This window comes from Trachurus trachurus, assembly GCF_905171665.1.
Source record: "Trachurus trachurus genome assembly, chromosome: 7".
NCBI classification, from domain to species: Eukaryota; Metazoa; Chordata; class Actinopteri; order Carangiformes; family Carangidae; genus Trachurus; species Trachurus trachurus.
The window spans coordinates 1,390,717-1,410,341 of record NC_139901.1 but is presented as its reverse complement, the minus strand read 5'-3'; the positions used below and the strand labels follow the sequence as shown (position 1 = coordinate 1,410,341).

Here is a 19,625-nt window from a genome sequence, read left to right as displayed (position 1 = left end):
CTAACGGCTGTGGCCCTAAACAACCGCATAGAGTGTTTATGCCAGGGGCCGGCCCTGATAAATACCATTGTCTGAAAAGGAGGTCCAAAGTAACTGATGAGTCAGCTACTGTACCACTCAGTGTGGCAGCTGACTCTTATTGATTAAATAATCATTCCTTCTGTTTAGAGAGGTGGAGTTTTAGAGAACATACTATATAAGGTCAGGACTTTTGGCCAAGACCCAGAGGTCTCATAATTGGCTCCAGAGGCTTCTCAAAGATTCGGCTTTTTGACACTACATCTTTTTTGTAATAAACTCTTTTTTACCATCTACAAGGAAGACGTGTCAGAGTGGTCATCTTTTCATCAGCATCAACATCAAAAATATACCACAGTATACCGTAGTCCCTTTTATAAATGAAATGACTGAATACAGATGTTATTCTTAGAAATATAGATAAGATACACATAAATAATATAAAATACATATTTTAAACTATCCTGATCAGAAGATAACCACACAAAAATGTGAACGAAAACATAAAAATCAGTTATTTTTTTTAAGGAAAAAGCAGAGAACATTTTTCATTTCGACGGTGACGTTAGCAGGTCGCGCCGACGCCCTTCTCGGTGACGCTGTATGTGTGCGACAGTTGTGTGTGTGCAGTTGGCGCTCAGCAGCAGAAACAAAAACAGAAGCAGGCAGCGGTGAGTTCCTCCGGTTTATCTGAGTCCGGGTCCGGGTCCTGGTCCGGGTCCAGGGCAGAGACCACCGGCTGAGAGCAGTCTCGGTCCGGGTTCAGGTCTCAGCTCTCTGGAAAAGCACAGCGGCCGGTTAGCACAGAGGCTAACAGCTACATAAACTGACACTGTCGGTTTGAACCGAGCTGAATAATTGATGTGATTTCTTTCTTCTCCTATATTATATATTCCGTGTTGTTATAGCAACAGGAAAACGTGTTGTATAATAACTGTCTGTATAATAACGATATGACAGTTGATCCATAATTAGGTCAGGTTTTCTATCAGCTGTGGAAAACAATAACAGTTAGGCTGTCATGGCTCATCAACTATGACGTCATGGTGACTGACAGGCCTGAGTGTCTCCATCAGTCAGTGTGTGTGTTTTTGTTGTATTTCAGCAATGTGTGTTTTGTGCTTGTTTCAGGTGGATCAAATATGCAGTCTGGATCAGATCCTCCAGGATCTGGACTGAAGTCAGTCAGAAGATCTCCTCGTCTGTCTCCTCAGGTTGTCCACATAACACACACACACACACACACACACACACACACACACACACACACACACACACACACACACACACACACACACACACACACACACACACTCACACACGCCATCTTTTTTGGAATAATTGTTCCAGAACAAAACACCAAAGACTATTATACAAAGATTCCTCTCTAGGTTCAGCCACAGGAAAAAAAAACGACAACAAACAAAGTGAAACCAAAAGTCTTGTTGAGTCCAGAGCAGAGCAGAGGAAGCCTTCTGGATGAGAGGCCAAACATCTAATCTTCAAGAATCAAAAGAAGTTCAGTTGTCCTCAACATGTAATAAGACAAAGGTCATTCATATAAAGTGGAAATATTAAACGTACCCCGCTCTGGTACATGTAACAAGTTGTTTTGGGTGAATACTGTGGGATTCGTTGATGAGAAATAATATTAAATAACATCACACTGACGCTTTTATTTGTATTTGTAATAATCTGAAAACCCAGAACAGAGCTCATAAGCCACAAACAAACGTGAAATGAGTGAGTGTTTAGGACGAAGTCTTCAGGCAGGGAGGTCAATGAGAAACATTGAGATCTCTCTGATAATGATTATTCCTGCAGCTGGAGTTTGACCTCAGGTCCAACTGTCTGTCTCTCTTTATGGTCTAGTTAACAGATGAGCGCTGTGCGTCTTTGTCAGTTTGATGTTTGGAGTGAGTGAAGTCGGACTTCTTCTTTAAAGTCTGTTTGAAGTCTCTGCAGCCGTCATGTCTTTGTAAAGAGTCTTCAGTCGTATTTGACTCAAATGTTTGTGTGTGTGTGTGTGTGTGTTTCAGGGCAGCAATAGTGACGGAAAGGAGGAGAAGAAACGAGGAAACTGTCTGCAGGAGGCGAAGAGGAGAGGAAAAATGGAGAAGAGCAGAGAGGAGGAGCTGAACAGCAGACTGCAAACACTGGTAAACCACTGTCCTGTCTGTCCTTCTGTCTGTCTGTCCTTCTGTCTGTCGTTGTTCTGTCTGAGTTGTTCTGTTTCATAACAAGTAGTAGACACTTTACTATTAACAATCTGCCTGTGTCAGTTGTAGTGTTAGTGTTTATCTGACTGAAAGTCACTTTCCTTAGATTCACTTTTTACAATTTTCAGCTCTATATTTGAACCAGATGAAGGATCTTAGTCAGTGGATGTCTGTAGCTGAGGTTATAGGTGGAAAAAAGCTGAAGGAATGTCCACCAGCTCAGCGTCCAGTCGTCTGAGACATCCTAAGATCACTGAAACGGGAACAGTTTCATTCAGTGTTTTCCTGGTTCTGACCATCTGGTCTGTCTGGTGGGGAGAGGAGGAGATGTCTGTGGATCATTCAGCTTCACATAAAAAACACTCAGTATGTTTACATGACACTTGAAAAAACCGAATTATTGCCTTAATCCGACTATAACTGGACAACTGAAGTGCATGTAAACACCTTAGTCCGACTGAAATCGGAGTTGGAGAACTCCGATTAAGACACCCAGATAATGCGATTGGAATTCGATTTTCTCCGTCATGTATACACCTTAGTCGGAGTATAACTGGACAATGCATGTGCGCATGCTCCACAACAGTAGAGACGGCACAAAGTGGAGCAGAGAAGCCGCCCAAAACCGGCAAAGTAAAGAAAAAAACCCAACATCAGCGCCGAGTAAATGCATTTCACACAGCGCCACCAGCAAGAGTGTTTTTTTAGAGAGAGAGAGAGAGAGAGAGAGAGAGAGAGAGAGAGAGAGAGAGAGAGAGAGAGAGAGAGAGATTAGAGACAGTTTTGTGTGCCCAACTGTGGTGTTTGTGATGGTTAGAGATTTGTTTTGATGACATATTCTTAAAGGGATAATTCTCCTATTGCCATAATCCCTATAGTTTTAGCAGTAGGTTCATTACCTTTAATTGTCGGTGCAAGCTAGTTTTAGATCGGTGGGGCAGAGACATAAGCTGCTCAGATAACACAATGGAGGCTCATGATATTTCCAGGTTTTCCCTCAGCAAACTCATCAAATACACAATCCAACAACTCCAAAACGCTCTGGTGGACAAATTGTGACCTGCACATTCACCACGCTATGAGATTATAATTATGTAAAATTACGACACATGAAGCAAATACTCAGAACTACTTTTGAAGTCACTCTGTTGAGCAGCCGTGTCTGGGATGTAGTTCTGGCTGTGCATTTGCCTCGAAAACAACTCTGTCTTGTTATGTTACATTATTATCTCATAGCGTGGTGAATGTGCAGGTCACAACTTGTCCACCAGAGCGTTTTGGAGTTGTTGGATTGTGTATTTGATGAGTTTGATGAGGGAAAGCCGGAAAACAGCGACAATTAAAGGTAATGAACCTACTCCTAACTATAGGGATTATGGCAATAGGCCAATTTGCCAGTTTTCACCTTTAACCTGTGTGTGTGTGTGTGTGTGTGTGTGTGTGTGTGTATTTGTGAAGGACCTGTCCAGCAGGTCAGCAGTCAGTGGTACAGGACTGGTTTACTCAGAAGCCTTCACTCATCCTAAGAACCTGTGGGAGCCCAGGTAAGCTCAGGTGTTCCTGTCAGTGACTCAGTGATTGAAGTAACAGACTGTGTGATGCTGTAACAGCTTCATAATGACATTGTGTTGTTGTTGTTGTCAGTCATGTGGAGTGTCCAGACAGAGTGACGTCCATCATGGAGGAGCTGGAGAAGCAAGAGCTGCTGTCTCACTGCACCAGGGTGGAGGTTAGACCATCCATCCATCTCTCTGTCTCTCTTCCTGCCTGTCCGTCTCTCTGCCTGACTAACATCATGTCTCTGTGTCTCAGCCCAGAGAAGCTACAGAAGAAGAGCTGCTGCTTGTTCACAAGTGAGTCACACAAACATTTTGTATCGTTGAAGTGTTAAAGGACAGATCTATTTATTCTACTGTCCTCTATTGTCCTCTGAGTGACTCTACTGACTCTCTAATGTCAGATGTCCTCCAACTGTCCTCTGATTTGTTTGTAGGAAACATTATGTGGATATGATGAGGTCGACTAAGATGATGTCAGAGAGTGAATTGCGCACTCTGTCTGAGAAATACGACTCCATTTACCTTCATCCTGTAAGAACACACACACACACACACACACACACACACACACACACACACACACACACACACACACACACACACACACACACACACACACACACACACACACACACACATATACTGATTAAAGGGATAGTTCAGCTTTTTTGAAGTGGGGTTGTATGAGCTACAAATGCTAGACACTAGATGCAGTAGAAAGGTCTCTGCACTTCAAAAACGCTGAACTATTCATTTAAAGGGATAGTTCAACATTTTGGCAAATTGGCCCATTGCCATAATCACTAATAGCCATAGCAGTAGGTTTGTTACCTTTATTTGTCGGTGCAAGCTATTTTTAGAACGGCGGAGCAGAGCCGTGAGCTGCTCAGCGCTACGCTACAGAGGCTAATGGGATTTCTTGGTTTCCCTCATCAAACTCATCAAATACACAATCCAACAACTCCAAAACGCTCTGGTGGACAAGTTGTGACCTGCACATTCACCACGCTATGAGATAATAACACAACGTTACCAGACAGAGTTGTTTTAGAGGTAAATTCATGCAAAACTGCTGATGCACGTTGCCTTCAGGGACAGTTTTTCATCAAGCAGTCTCTGTATTTACCTCTAAAACAACTCTGTCTGGTAATGTTCTGTTATTATCTCATAGCGTGGTGAATGTGCAGGTCACAACTTGTCCACCAGAGCGTTGTGGAGTTGTTGGATTGTGTATTTGATCAGTTTGATGAGGGAAACCAAGAAATCCCATTATCCTCCGTAGCGTAGCTCTGAGCAGCTCACGGCTCTGCTCCGCCGTTCTAAAAATAGCTTGCACCGACAATTAAAGGTAACAAGCCTACTGCTATGACTATAGGGATTATAGGAATGGGACAATTTTACAAAATGTTGAACTATCCCTTTAAGAAAAGAAAAATTCACAGTAATACTTTGACCACACATGCTTTAACTGCTGTTTGTGTTTTCATTTGTGCGTGTGTGTGTAGGAGTCGTTCCAGGTGTCTTTGTCGGCCGTGGGTTCAGTCCTCCAGCTGGTCGATCAGGTGATGACCTCAGAACTCAGAAATGGATTTGCAGTCATCAGGTAACATCAGCAGCTACTCATGCTGCGTTTAGGTGCTGCTCACTTTGACCGGCCAACATCACAGTAACACACCTGTGCTCCTCAGACCTCCAGGTCATCACGCTCAGGCCGACCAGGCCAACGGTTACTGTTTCTTCAACAACGTGGCTGTCGCAGCTCGATACGCTCGGACCAGACACTCAGTCAGCAGGTGTGTGTGTGTGTGTGTTAGACATTCAAGGGGTGTTAATGTGTGAGCAACATGACTTAAAGGGATAGTTCACCCAAAATTCAAATTTCACTCATTATCTACTCACCCTCATGTCGACTAAGAGCTGGGAGAATTTTCAGAGTCCTCCGTTCCTTCTCTGAGTTACGGGGGGGTCCGCGCAGCAGTATTTGTCCATATAATGGTTGTGAATGGATACCAACTTTCTTCGTCCAAAAAGACACACCAAAAAACATCCAAATACCTCCATAGTGCTCGTCTGTAATGTCGCTCTTGTATTGAAGCCCCGACATGAGAAATTGTTCTGAAAATTAAATTATAAGTCTATATTTTAAGTTTGTTTGTAGCGGAAGCTCCCAGTGTCTCGGTTCACTGCTCTTCCTGTGTCAGTGCGGACCTGCGGAACAATTTCTCATGTCAGGACTTCAATACAAGAGGGACATTACAGACGAGCAGTATGGAGGTATTTGGATGTTTTTTGGTGTGTCTTTTTGGATGAAGAAAGTTGGTATCCATTCACAATCATTATATGGACAAATACTGCTGCGCGGACCCCCCCATAACTCAGAGAAGGAACGGAGGACTCTGAAATATCTCACAGCTCTTAGTTGACATGAGGGTGAGTAGATAATGAGCGAAATTTGAATTTTGGGTGAACTATCCCTTTAACTGCACATAAATAATGTAATTATATTTTGAAAGTCAGAGGTGTTTTTGTTCACATGTTCACATAGTGTGTGTGTGTGTGTGTGGCTTTCAGGGTGTTGATAGTGGACTGGGACGTTCATCATGGTCAGGGGATCCAGTACCTGTTCCAGGAGGACCCCAGGTAAACTGCTCCTCCTCATCTTCTGTCTGTCACAGACTTTACAAACCTTTCTGTCTTTATAACACACACTGACTCCCTGTCCCCCCTCCTCCTGGTCCTCCCGCAGTGTCCTGTACTTCAGCGTCCACAGGTATGAGAAGGGCTCTTTCTGGCCACACCTCCCAGAGTCTGACAGTCAGTTTGTCGGCAGCGGACGAGCTGAAGGAAGAAACATCAACCTGCCCTGGAACCAGGTGAGTCCTGCCAACGACAACGCATGATGCAATTAACAGGAAAACAGCTGCTCATGTGAACATCAGAGACAGAAACCATCAAAATAAAAAATGTTCATGAATAGTGTTCGAAGAAAAAGGGACACACATCATTTGGTCCAAACCTTAAACCTGTGTGTGTGTTGTTCTTCAGACGGGAATGACAGACGCTGATTACATCACTGCTTTTCAAAAACTCCTGCTGCCTGTAGCCTGCGAGGTAACACACACACACACTCACACACACACACACACACACACACACACACACACACACACACACACACACACACACACACACACACACACACACACACACACACACACACACACACACACACACACAGAGGGAACACTACCTGCATTAATCAGTGTTGTGTTTCCAGTTCCAGCCTCAGCTGGTTCTAGTCTCCGCTGGATTCGATGCTGCAGTTGGAGATGAGAAGGTACAGCACAGACCTCAGATCAGTGATGACTGTTGTTACTTTACCACAGGGTTTTAATTTGTAAATATCTCTCCTGTGTGTGTGCGCTTGTGTTCAGGGGGAGATGTGTGTGAGTCCCCAGTGTTTCCATACTCTGACTCACATGTTGATGAGTTTGGCTGAAGGTCGACTTGTTCTGGCTCTCGAGGTAAAGTGTTTTCTTTTTATTATCCCTGTGTGTGTGTGTGTGTGTGTGTGTGTGTGTGTGTGTGTGTGTGTGTGTGTGTGTGTGTGTGTGTGTGTGTGTGTGTGTGTCTGTCTCTCTGGTGGTCACTGTAATACACTGATGTCAGATACTCTGTATTTCAGTATATTGACAGCAGTCAGTCACTACTGTATGTCAAAATAAAAGCACTGAACAATGGTTTGTTTGTTTTACCTTTTCTAAAAGGTCCAGTTAGACACGCTTAGATAATAATAATAATACATGATAAAAACTATGTTCAATAATAAGAACAACCCTTCTCTTATAATAGAATAAGTATAATAACCACAAATTAATACATCTCTATTCTATAGTATCTACAGTATACTGTGTGTTTGTGTGTCTGTGCAGGGAGGTTATAACCTGCAGTCAACAGCAGAGGGAGCTGCAGCCTGTGTCAGAGCTCTGCTGGGAGGAGCCTGTCCTCCTCTGACTCCGCCCTCAGCCCCTTCTGACAGGTAGGGTTTGTGTTTTTTGTGCTTTTCACATGTTCCTGTGGCATTTTTCTGATGTTAGAGGACATATCAGCAGAAAAGTAAGTGCAAAATTGCATTTCTGAGTTTTTATGCCGTCAAATTGCTGTGAACCAGCGGCAGATGCAAACTGGCAGTTTCAGGCAGACTGGGGTTGATGGCGTCACAACCCCAGGGCGGGGCATAGTGCTGACAAGCTCCCGCCCCGCTATGCATCTGCCTCAAAAGTGAAAGGCCAGAAAGCTCGGTGTAAGGCGGCCTGCAACAGTCTGTACGGGTCCGCCACAGTTTCTCACCGAGAAAAAACAAACAAACGTTTATTTGTTTTTTTAAAGTGATACACCAACATTTTTTTTTTCGTGTCTTGCCTCACTCCCGAGTCCATGACCAGCAGATAGACACCATCCTTTCGACTGTGCGTGCAGTAACAAGGGAGATAGAGCCGTATCGCCCGTAATTAGCTTAGCTCAAACGCTGGAAGTGCATAGGTAGTGTTAGCCTGCCCCCTATCAGCAGTGAGAAGCTGATTTCATTTTAGCTCTAAACTCTGTAAATATATCACTTTATCAACATTTCAAACATTTTTAGGCGAGAAAGTAGCCGTTTAGATCAGCAGTGTGTCATTACAGTAATTTGTCTAAATACCAGCTGTTTACAATTTTGTTCGGACGAATTCGGCGCTACTCAAGCTAGCCGTTGTGACCAACGCACTTCTGGTTACTTTCACAAAATAAAACACCCGTTACTCTTTACATACAGAAAACCATGACGATAGAATTTGTGCTTTTACTTTGAAATAGGAAGCTAACCTACCCTCGATGTAGCTAGCTTGAACCAAAATAAACTGTCTTTGCTTGAACCCTCTGTTTTGGCCGATCTTGTCCCGTTAGCGGCATTTGACCGCTCAAGATGCCTTACCGGAGAGTTTTGTCAGCTCTGAGATGAAGATCAGCTTTCCGTTTAGAGTTGCTGAAGAGTTTCTCTGATGACTTTAGGTGGAGGCAGGCTAACACTACCGATACACTTCCAGTGTTTGAGCTAAGCTAATTACAGGTATCTCCCTTGTTACTGCACGCACAGTCGAAAAGATGGTGTCTATCTGCTTGTCATGGACTCGGGAGTGAGGCAAGACACGTAAAAAAAAAAAAATGTTGGCGTATCCCTTTAACAGCGTTTCACCGTCTTTCATCTGTCAGTCAGCCCCTCGTTCAGCTGGACTCGCATACACAGACACACACACACACACACACACACACACACACACACACACACACACACTCTCACACACACACACACACACACACACACACACACACACACACACACACACACACACACACACACACACACACACACACACAGGTACGCGTGGGTGCAGAGCAGTGCAGTCTCCGACCACCACTCATAGGTGCATTGCTAATGAGCTACTGGTGCTCTGCAGAAGGAAATGGCACAGGATTTGTGATTTTGGCTAAAAACCTCTTAATCAAAATTTAAAAACCACAGAGAATTCTTTAAAATAACAACAAAAGATGGTTGGACGGGGACTTTAACATTAAGAAACTGAGCAACAGGCCACAGTAAATTACGTCATGTTTATCGCTTCCTGGAGAAACTTTATAGTGTTGTTGAAAATGTATTTTCAGTGCACTCCACAGTGGGAGGGGATTTAGTGACTTATTTATGTAATTTGATAGATTTTTTATTTAGCACACATTTAAGTGCAATGGTGCAAGGGGGGAACGAAGCCTGAATGGGCTTGTACAAGAGTTCCACCCCATGTAAAGGCTATAGTGTTTTCAAAAAGTTCAAACAGGGGCTGGGACAATAATAAACTTTTTATATAGCACTTTACTTTTTAGCACCACTATTCCTTGCTGCGACAAGGAATAGTGGGACAGCATTTCAATTTTCCTTTCATAAAGAAAGGACCAGTGTTTTTGATGCTAAAAGAGATAAGAAGCACTGAAGTCCCTCCCCTCATCAATGATAGAACTGGTTCAGCTCTGCTCAGATACTTCCACTCACTTCACTCACTTTGAACTTTCCTGAGAACAAACTGCCTGAAAAGTCCACATCGAGAGTTCGTTTTCCCAGCATGCATTCCTTCATCTCTCTCTCTCTCTCTCTCTCTCTCTCTCTCTCTCTCTCTCTCTCTCTCTCTCTCTCTCTCTCTCTCTCTTTCTCACAGTGCTCTGCAGTCCATCTCCCAGACCATTTCTGCTCTGTATCCGCACTGGGCCTTTCTACAAGTACTGGGTGAGACACACACACACACCACATCATATTGGGAAGTATTGAACAAGCAACCTCTTTTGAAAATTCAGTAGAGACAGTTCACCTCTGTGCTCTGCTTCTTTTTGTACATTTTACATAAACAAAGGAATTCTCTCTTCCTGTTTCCTGTGCAGAGGGCAGCTCATCAGCGAATGGTGGAGTCATCAGAGCAACAACCAATGAGAAAAGTGCGAAGCCAAGTAGCTCTGCCCCCTCTCTTGCCACAACAACAGGTCTGGTTTACGATGAGAGGATGATGGAGCACATGAACATGTGGGACAGGTAAGAACCGCTGCTGCTGTGATGTCATGGATGGAGGATGTGATGATGTAATAATATGAATGGTATCAAACAGGCATCATCCTGAGCAGCCTCAGAGGATCTCCAAGATCTTCTCCAAACACCAGCAACTGGGACTGGTCGACCGCTGCAAGCGGATACCAGCTCGCTTGGCAACAGACGAGGAGCTGACCATGTGTCACAGGTACGGTCACTTTCAGGGCACAGGACAGAGACTGAGAACATGCAGGTTAGATCAATACAAGAGGTTTAAAAGGATATTTCAACATTTTGGCAAATTGTACTACTGCCATAATTCCTATAGTCATAGCAGTAGGGTCATTACCTGTAATTGTCGTTGCAAGCTGTTTTTAGATCGGCGGGGCAGAGACGTGAGCTGCTCAGCTAACGCAACGGAGGCTCATGGGATTTCAAGTTGTGACCTGCACATTCACCACGCTATGAGATAATAACAAATGATGTAACATTACAACACAAGAAGCAAACACTCGGAACTACTTGCGCTTTTTAAGTCACTCCGCTGAGCAGCTGTGTATGGAATGTATCGTACGTATTTACCTCAAAAGAACCTCTGGCTCATTATCATTTCATAGCGTGATGAATGTGCAGGTCACAACTTGTCCACCAAAACGTTTTGGAGTTGTTGGATTGTGTATTTGATGAGTTTTATGGGGGAAAGCCGGAAATACTGCGCAACGTGCAGAGCTCACATCTCTGCCCCGCCGATCTAAAAACAGCTTGCACCAACAATTAAAGGTAATGAACCTACTCCTAAGACTATAGGGATTATGGCAATAGGAGAATTTGCCAAAATGTTTAATTATCCCTTTAAAAGTCCTCCATGTTGAGGAAAATCATCACTGTGTGACACCAGGGGGCAGTAAAATAGCTGCACAGTCACATCATGACCTGTTTCTTTGTGTGTGTGTGTGCATGCAGTGTGCAGCACGTTGAGCAGATGAGAGGCACAGCAGTGATGAAGCCCAGAGATCTGCACAAACTGGCCACAGAGTTCAACTCCATCTACATCAACAACCAGAGCTTCCAGTCTGCCCAGCTGGCTGCTGGGAGCTGCTTCAACATAGTGGAGAGCATCCTGACAGGAAAGGTAAACCAGACCCTGGTGGTCTAAAGAGCTTCAAACTAGACAGGCAGACAGGCACTGTAGTTGCGTTTCCATCCACCTTTTTTTATTCGCATTTTCAAAAATTGCGAATAAATACTTGGATGGAAACGCCGGAAATTTGAAAAAAGGCAGTAAATGCGCATACAAGTTTTAACGCTTTGGGGGGGTGGATTTGTCAGTGTATCGATTAAAAGGAAAATGCGACTTTTTAAACAGATTATGCGAATTGAGCCAGAGTTTGTGGGTGAAGCTGCTGGACTTCACCCAGCGACATTCAAACAAATAGAGAACGACGCCCCGGTGTCCCAGCTCTCGTCTCTGCACCGCAACACAAACGCGCTCCATAACCCGTAATGTTTTGTTTATGACGGTTAAGACTACATCATGTTATGTAACGTTATCCACCGCTCCATTTATTGATTTTTCGCCGGCTTCGTTGTAGGGATGCACATGATGAACCGTTTAACCGTTAACCGATAACAAGAACTTTGACCGATTAATACTATTGGTTATTTTTTTATTATTATTATTAGCTCCTTATGTCGTCAACTCATGGGGGCGTGTCGACACGTGCAGAGTTCACGTGCCTTCAGTCATAATCCTCCTGTGTAACTTTTTGCTGCGGAATGACAGTATGTGCAGCAGCCCCCATGAAGGAAGGTCAGACAATAAATGTAGCTACACAGACATAGATGTGAATCACCTGTAACTACGGCGCTATAAAAAAAAAGAAAAAGAGGACGAGGACGTCGCTGCTCTCCAGCCTGTTCACCTGCAGCTCTCCTGCAGCTCCACAGAGGAGCTGTCAGAGGAGCTCTGCTGTTCCTTCAGCCTGGTGTTTGGCTGCACTTTATAAAACCAGTTCTACATTGGACGATCTAACCTCCATATGAGCGCGATCAGCTGAGACAGAGCACAGTGGATGTGGCGCTGCTCTGTCGCAGCGCACATGTGTAATTTAACGGCAAAAAAATAAATAAAAAAAATTGGAGTGATAATTTTTTTTTTAATTTTTTTGCCGTGCGCCGCAAGCATCTTAATCTTATCAGTTAACGGTTAATAATCGGTTAACGAGCGTCGGTTATCGGTCAGAAAAAAAATCTAAATGTGCATCCCTACTTCGTTGTCAACAAATGCACACAGGAGCATAACCAAAACAGCGGAAAAGTGAGCAGACTTGCACAGTTCCCGACTGTCTTTCTGTGTAAATATCTCATGTTACAACATGAAAACCTGCGGCTTATATTCAAGTGCGGCTTATAAATGTATTTTCTTTTAAAATTTAGCTGGTGCGGCTTATACAGGTGCGTCTAGTCCGGAAAGTAGCTGTCAGCTGAGTGTCAACTGTTGTCATGGATACATTCACGCTCTCTTATGACGTAATCTCACGGCACACTCCTCCTCTCCCAATAATCGCAAAACAATAACGAATGGAAACGGGCATAAATTTGCATTTGCTTTTTGCGCATTTTCACAAAATCCGCTCTTAAATTCGATACATTTGGATGGAAACCCAGTTTGTGAGGACAAGAATGAAATGGGAGGGTGGTCCTGGGGTTCTGGGGTCCTGGACCAGGACTAGGATGTGACCTGACAGTGGTCCTGTCTGCAGGTGAACAACGGCGTGGCCATCGTCCGACCTCCAGGTCATCACGCAGAGGGAGACTCTCCCTGCGGCTTCTGCTTCTTCAACACCGCCGCGCTCGCCGCCCGCTACGCCCAGAAAATCTCCCATACACCACTGAGAGTCCTCATCCTGGACTGGGACGTTCACCACGGCAACGGGACACAGCACATGTTTGAAGATGATGACAGGTGAGGGGGAGGGGGAGGAGTACGTGATGTGATGTGATGTGATGCAACGTGGACTGATGTGAAGTGGTGATGGATTCTTGCTGTCTCCAGCGTTCTGTACATCTCCCTCCATCGCTATGACAACGGGGTGTTCTTCCCATCTTCAGAGGACGCTGCCCCCAGTCGTGTGGGCGTGGCCAAAGGGGCAGGGTTTAATGTTAACGTGGCGTGGAGCGGGGGACGGATGGGTGACTCTGACTATCTCGCCGCTTTTCATCAAGTCGTCATGCCGATAGCTACCGAGGTAACACACGTATTATATACTACTACTATCCACACACACAGCAATCAGGCCTGTGTCCACTGATTGGTCGATCTGCTCTCTGCAGTTTAACCCTGGTCTGGTTCTGGTGTCGGCCGGGTTTGACGCAGCGCGGGGGGATCCGCTGGGTGGTTACCATGTGACCCCAGAGGGATACGCCCACCTCACACACCTGCTGATGTCACTGGCTGGGGGGCGGCTCCTAGTCATTTTGGAGGTGAGTCGTGACGTTTGGTGATTTTACAAGGTGAAGTGAATTATTGTGAAACAGAATGTCGTGTAGTTAAGTGAACACAGATGACAACAACAACGTTAAAGGGATACTTCACCCAAAATCGACAATCCACCAATTTTCTACTCATCATGCCAACGAAGGGTTGGGAGAACTTTTTGAGTCATCATAACTCTTTTAATTGCCTTTAATTTCCTTTAATTGATAGCACAGTGGAGAGAGAGACGGGAAATGGGGAGGCAGAGAGGGGGAATGACATGCAGGAAAGGGCTGAATTATGGATTTTGGGTGAAGTATCCCTTTAATTGCTGTAGAAGTGTCACTCACCGCCGCTCAGCTGTAAACTGACCTGTCTGTCTCTCTGCAGGGAGGCTACAACCTGTCGTCCATCTCTGAATCCATGGCGATGTGCACCAGCATGTTGCTAGGAGACCCGCCTCCATCCCTGGTGACTCCCTTCCCCCCTCCGCATCACAACGCCGTAGCAGCAATCAACGAGGTCATCCGACACCATGTCCCCTACTGGAAGTCACTGAGGATACAAAGTAAGTATACAAATACATTTTTTAAAATTCCAATATGATTTTATTTTCATTCTATTTAATTTAGTATTTTGCTGATTTAAAAAAAATAAATATTATCCTTCATTTGCTCCTGTTTTTTTTATCTTTTAAAACGTATCTTACAGTACCAGAGTCTGTGCGGATGTCGTTGCCGTCCCCAAAGCATCGTGGGAAACGTAGTTCTAAAGGGAAAGGCAGAAAGTCAGAGCCCAGATCAGACAAACCACCACTGCCCCCCACAGGACCGGAGGATATGACGGTAACACACTGCTAAAGGTCACAGGTCAAAGAATCAAGTTAGACAAAATGAAACCAGATCATGTGACTTTGTCTCGATGTTCCTGTCCAATCAGGCGGAGAGCAGTCTGGACCAGCTCACTCACGGACTAGCCAGGATGGACATCAGTCAAACCTCAACCAATCACACCCCTGTTACATCCACTCCGGTGGGCGGGGCAAGACGGAAAGTACGCCCCAGCCCTGAGAGGGTCACCTGTGAAGACGAGGTGAAGGCGGAGCCGAATGCAGCCGCACCAGAGCAGAGCCAATCAGCAGAGAGCACACCAAGCAACACTCAGGTTATCTCGCTGCTGTCCCCACCTTTGAAGTGAAGAGTTACCATGGTTACATGGGTTATCTAAACCTGATGGTACAGGCACCTCACATATTAACTGTATCTCTATATCTGTTTGCAGACGGTTGCCATGGCAGCTTCAGAGTCAGCTGCTGTAGGAGACGAGGCTGCCGGTGGCGCCGGGGCGGAGCCAGAGGCAGAGGGAGCGTGTGGTTGGTCGAAGCCTGACATGAACTTGGAGCTGCTGTGTGGAGGACAGACAGACGCAGTCAGGAAACACTTCATATGGTTGGTTGTTAAATTCTAAGAAGACAGTTTAGATTTCTCACCTGCCTCTGTCTTCCTCTCTGTCCTCAGTCCACTCTGTACGTGGTGGACCCTCTGTCCTGGTGTCCTCACCTGGATGCCGTTAAGCCCCTCCCCGTGTCAGGTATAGACATCTCCCTGCCGTGTCAAGACTGTGGCTCTGATGCCGAGAACTGGACCTGTCTCACCTGCTACCAGGTACCTGACTCACCTGCTCATCACACACACTTTATTATTATTTATTAAAGGAGTCATCACCCGGAAATCGCATTTTTCCTTGTTAAAACATGTATACTGGTGTTGGACCTCAGTGGAAACTTGCCTGAAAACCTGGGGTTTGAAAGTGTTTTTTGGTTTGGGCTCTTTGTTTAAGCCAGTGTAGCTCATGAGGCTGCACACCACAAAATGACCAGATTTTGACTCTGCTCCTACGGTGACGTCACCGTGGAGACAGCTTTCATAAACATACCTCTCTTCCACCACCCCGACTTCCGCCGCGCCGCCATTACTTATTGTTTTATTTCCCACTGTAGCGTTGTTATTTCATCACTTTATTAAGTTTTAATATTTTTTCATGTGAGAAAGTAAGGGTTTAGATCCCCAATGTGGTTAGTTTATCCAGATGACGGCTGTTTAGAAGTTTGCTCCGCGTTGGGAGAAGTGAAGCCCCAGCGAGGCAGAGGAGCGGAGAGTGACTCGTCATCAACCCGCCTGCAGCTGCTCGTTAACCGGTCAAACTACGTCGTCATGCCGCCGGAGGAAACCATCGTTAATGAACTTACCTGCAGGTGTGTAGAGGTTTACCGCCGACTGGTTAAATTCTTTTTAGGAGATAAATGTTGGTCTCATTGATGAAATCTAACAATTGTGGCAGTGGTATTAGTTTGTTTGAATGAAAAGTGAAGCTTCACACAGAGCAGCAGCAGCTCTGCCCCGGGGCTCTGTAGCCTATGTACAGAAATCACCACATTTGCATCAATAAATACATGTTTTACAAAGAACCGATTAAATTTTATTTTATTTTATGAAGTTATATAATAACATGGTTACGGTACACGACAGAGAGCAGCATAGAATGCAGTTTCCAATACAGCCTGCATGTAACCCACTGGGCCAGCCACCATTCTGGCTCTGTCCTTCCTGCGTCCAATCAATGTGCGCCTCATTACATATTAATACAATGAACATGCGGACCAGTCAAAACCTCACGCTTACTCTCACGAGAGAAAGTTGCCTTATGAAAAAGTGTCAGAACAAGCTCTATGTTTGAATTTTTCTTTTTTTTTAATGTTTACAATAAGTTTTAAGAATTGATTCAAAGCAATTCAGGGGGGATTGGATACGTAAAAAACCAGGTGATGACTCCTTTAATCAAATTAAACACCACTCTGGACTCCTTCAGCCCCAGGGGCCCCAGACCTACAGGGGCCCCTGGACCTATAGTCCATTGTGATCCAGTATCAGATCATTTTCCTCTGCTGCAGCTGATGTTCTTGCTCTTTGTGTGTGTGTGTGTGTGTGTGTGTGTGTGTGTGTGTGTGTGTGTGTGTGTGTGTGTGTGTGTGTGTGTGTGTGTGTGTGTGTGTGTGTGTGTGTGTGTGTGTGTGTGTGTGTGTGTGTGTGTGTGTGTTTACAGGTGTTCTGTGGGCGTTATGTTAAGGAACACATGGTGACTCATGGTGCTGTGTCTGAACACCCAGTGGTTCTGAGCTTCTCTGATCTCTCAGTGTGGTGTTACCTGTGTGAGGCCTACATACACAACCAGGTAACAGTCACTGTATGTGTGTGTGTGTGTTAACAGATATTGCTAATTTATGTAGCCTCATTTTCATATAAAAAACATTAGATTACATTAACGGTGACAATAAAGATTCTATTAACACATCTCATACATGTGTTTTGCTGAACAAGAGCAATGAGAGGGAAATCTGATCTGATTCAGTTGGATGTGGTTGCTCCGTCAGCCATTTTTTAAATATTGAACGAAGTCTTAAAGGGATATTTCAACATTTTGGCAAATTCTCCTATTGCCATAATCGCTATAGTTTTAGCAGTAAGTTCATTACATTTAATTGTCGGAGCAAGCTGTTTTTAGATCAGCGGGGCAGAGACGTGAGCTGCTCAGCTGACGCAACGGAGGCGCACGGTATTTCCATGTTTCCCTCATCAAACTAAATACACAATCCAACAACTCTGTGACCTGCACATTCACCACGCTATGAAATAATAACGTATAATTATGTAACATTACAACACATGAAGCAAATACTCAGAAGAACTACTTTTGCTTTTGAAGTCACTGTCGCTGCCGAGCAGCTGTGTCTGAAATGTAGTTCTGGCTACGCATTTGCCTCTAAAACAACTCTGTCTCATAATGTTACATTATTATCTCATAGCGTGGTGAATGTGCAGGTCACAACTTGTCCACCAGAGGGTTTTGAAGTTGTTGGATTGTGTATTTGATGAGTTTGATGAGGGAAAGGCGGAAATACGGCACGCCGGACAGAGCTCATGTCTCTGCCCCGCCGATCTAAAAACAGCTTACACCGACAACTAAGGGTAATGAACCTCCTCCTAAGACTATAAGGATTATGGCAATAGGAGAATTCGCCAAAAATGTTGAAATATCCCTTTAATTACTGCTTTGAACACTGGATGCATTTAGGCCTTTACTTAATGTCTGTGTTTGTTCCATCTAAGACATGGACAGAGTCTGTCTTTGTGGACCAGCTGTTAACATGTGACTTGATGTCCTCTCTGTCCAGATCCTGTTTGAAGCTAAAAACGCCGCTCACTGTGCCAAGTTTGGAGAGGAGATCCCTCCATGGTGCTGAGTTGGAGGAGGGGAACAAAAAGGCAGCAGCATTTGTTTTTTCTCTCTTTTTCTGTCTCTCTTCCTTCAGCAATATGTGATTTGGACAGTTGCCACGGAAACCAGCAACTGCGGTGCTTTGCGGGCAGTGTAGCTGAATCTGGCTACAGTGCCCCACAACTGCCAAAAACAAACTCACAAAAACAGAAGAAGAAAATAAGTGACAAAGTTTTTTTTTTTACATTTTTAACCACAAATCGGTGCTGATCTTCATCATCTTCACCATCATCATTAGCAGCAGGTTGTCGGTTCAAATCCCTGAAGATGTGACCAATCACCAGCAGACTGTGGACATTTTATTCGGAACGTTTTTAAGGCATCAAAGACGTATTGAACATTGAGTTTCTCTCCAGATGATGTCAATTTAATGTCACAGAGGCCACGCCCACTAACAGTGGCACAGGAACACGTTTTTAAATTAGATTTCTGTGAAGGAAACTGTAGAGAACTTCCTTTTCATCATAATTTATTGCTGTCTGTATATCTGCAGTGTCCCTTTAACCAGTCACATGAAGACAAGATATATTACAGTCTAAATTAATAAATAATATTTAAGTTTAGATCCAAGAGAAAAAGCTGCTTATCTCATTTCTGTCTGAGGCCTCTCAACCCTTCCCTCTCTCTCGCCTGACTCTCCTGTCTCTCGCCACTCGTCCATGAAATTAAAGACCAAAATCTCTCAACAATCCACATTTCATAAAAACTCACACTCAATAACATTAAGCTACTTTTTCTTTATTTTTTATCTGCCTTTTATTTTGGAAGTTGACAGAGTTAGATTTGTTCATTTCCCTGAATAAAAGTCCAAAATCATGACACGAGGATGTTACTAGGAAGTGAAATAAGAAGCAGTAGCACAGCGAAGCTTCTGATGGGTTCAAACAGAAACAGATGAAAAGATGAAGCAGGAGTTGAGGATCATGAGGGCGCTGCAGGATGTTGGTGTGATGATGTTCACACGTGAATTTAATTCAGAGGTTTTTGACAGAAGTGAGTCCGAAGATGTTTCTGCAGTGAATTAGAATTTGTGTGTTGATGTGCGTTCGATCAAAAGACTGTCAGGTTGAATGCAATGTCGGGTGGTGAGAAGAAGTCGTCTGTGCTGTGCAATACTCTTGTTCTTGTTTCTGCCTGTTTTATTATAAATAAACCTGTTTGTACGGACTGGTGTTACCCGCCTCCTCTTCTTCCTGTTCAGCAGCTGACCATAATCCTAAATTCATGATCTTGTTTTACTGTGAAGAAAACTTTGTCAATGATAAATCCTGAACGTTTAAACTCCACAGTCCTCACGTTGAAAACTTTAAAAAATGTTATTACACCAGGTCAAAGCTCCTTCTCTCAGGAAACCAGTTATCTGCAGCAAGTAGTTCTTGGCTCCGCCGGCAGGGGGCGCCGTGACGGAGCTG

General features: G+C 44.4%; 1 protein-coding gene across 2 annotated transcripts; it reads left to right on the top strand.

Annotated features, from left to right (window-relative positions):
• Window positions 1–624: 624 nt before the first annotated feature.
• On the top strand, window positions 625–19,381 carry hdac6 (histone deacetylase 6). 2 transcript variants are annotated; one of them, XM_083976249.1, is made up of 29 exons: window positions 625–689; window positions 1,150–1,232; window positions 2,058–2,177; window positions 3,696–3,781; window positions 3,882–3,966; window positions 4,050–4,090; window positions 4,231–4,327; window positions 5,302–5,399; window positions 5,485–5,589; window positions 6,368–6,436; window positions 6,543–6,669; window positions 6,842–6,907; window positions 7,074–7,133; window positions 7,231–7,320; window positions 7,729–7,835; window positions 10,042–10,109; window positions 10,262–10,409; window positions 10,483–10,611; window positions 11,367–11,535; window positions 13,166–13,368; window positions 13,459–13,651; window positions 13,737–13,886; window positions 14,269–14,446; window positions 14,590–14,723; window positions 14,818–15,042; window positions 15,160–15,306; window positions 15,396–15,542; window positions 16,981–17,109; window positions 18,110–19,381. In XM_083976249.1, exons 2-29 carry the CDS (start codon window positions 1,161–1,163, stop codon window positions 18,176–18,178), a joined length of 3,312 nt encoding a protein of 1,103 aa, XP_083832375.1. In that variant the 5' UTR covers window positions 625–689; window positions 1,150–1,160; the 3' UTR covers window positions 18,179–19,381. The 2 variants fall into 2 exon arrangements, with proteins under 2 accessions (XP_083832375.1, XP_083832376.1); XM_083976250.1 differs by lacking the exon at window positions 625–689 and adding an exon at window positions 1,891–1,934 and having other exon boundaries at window positions 1,149–1,232.
• Window positions 19,382–19,625: the final 244 nt, after the last annotated feature.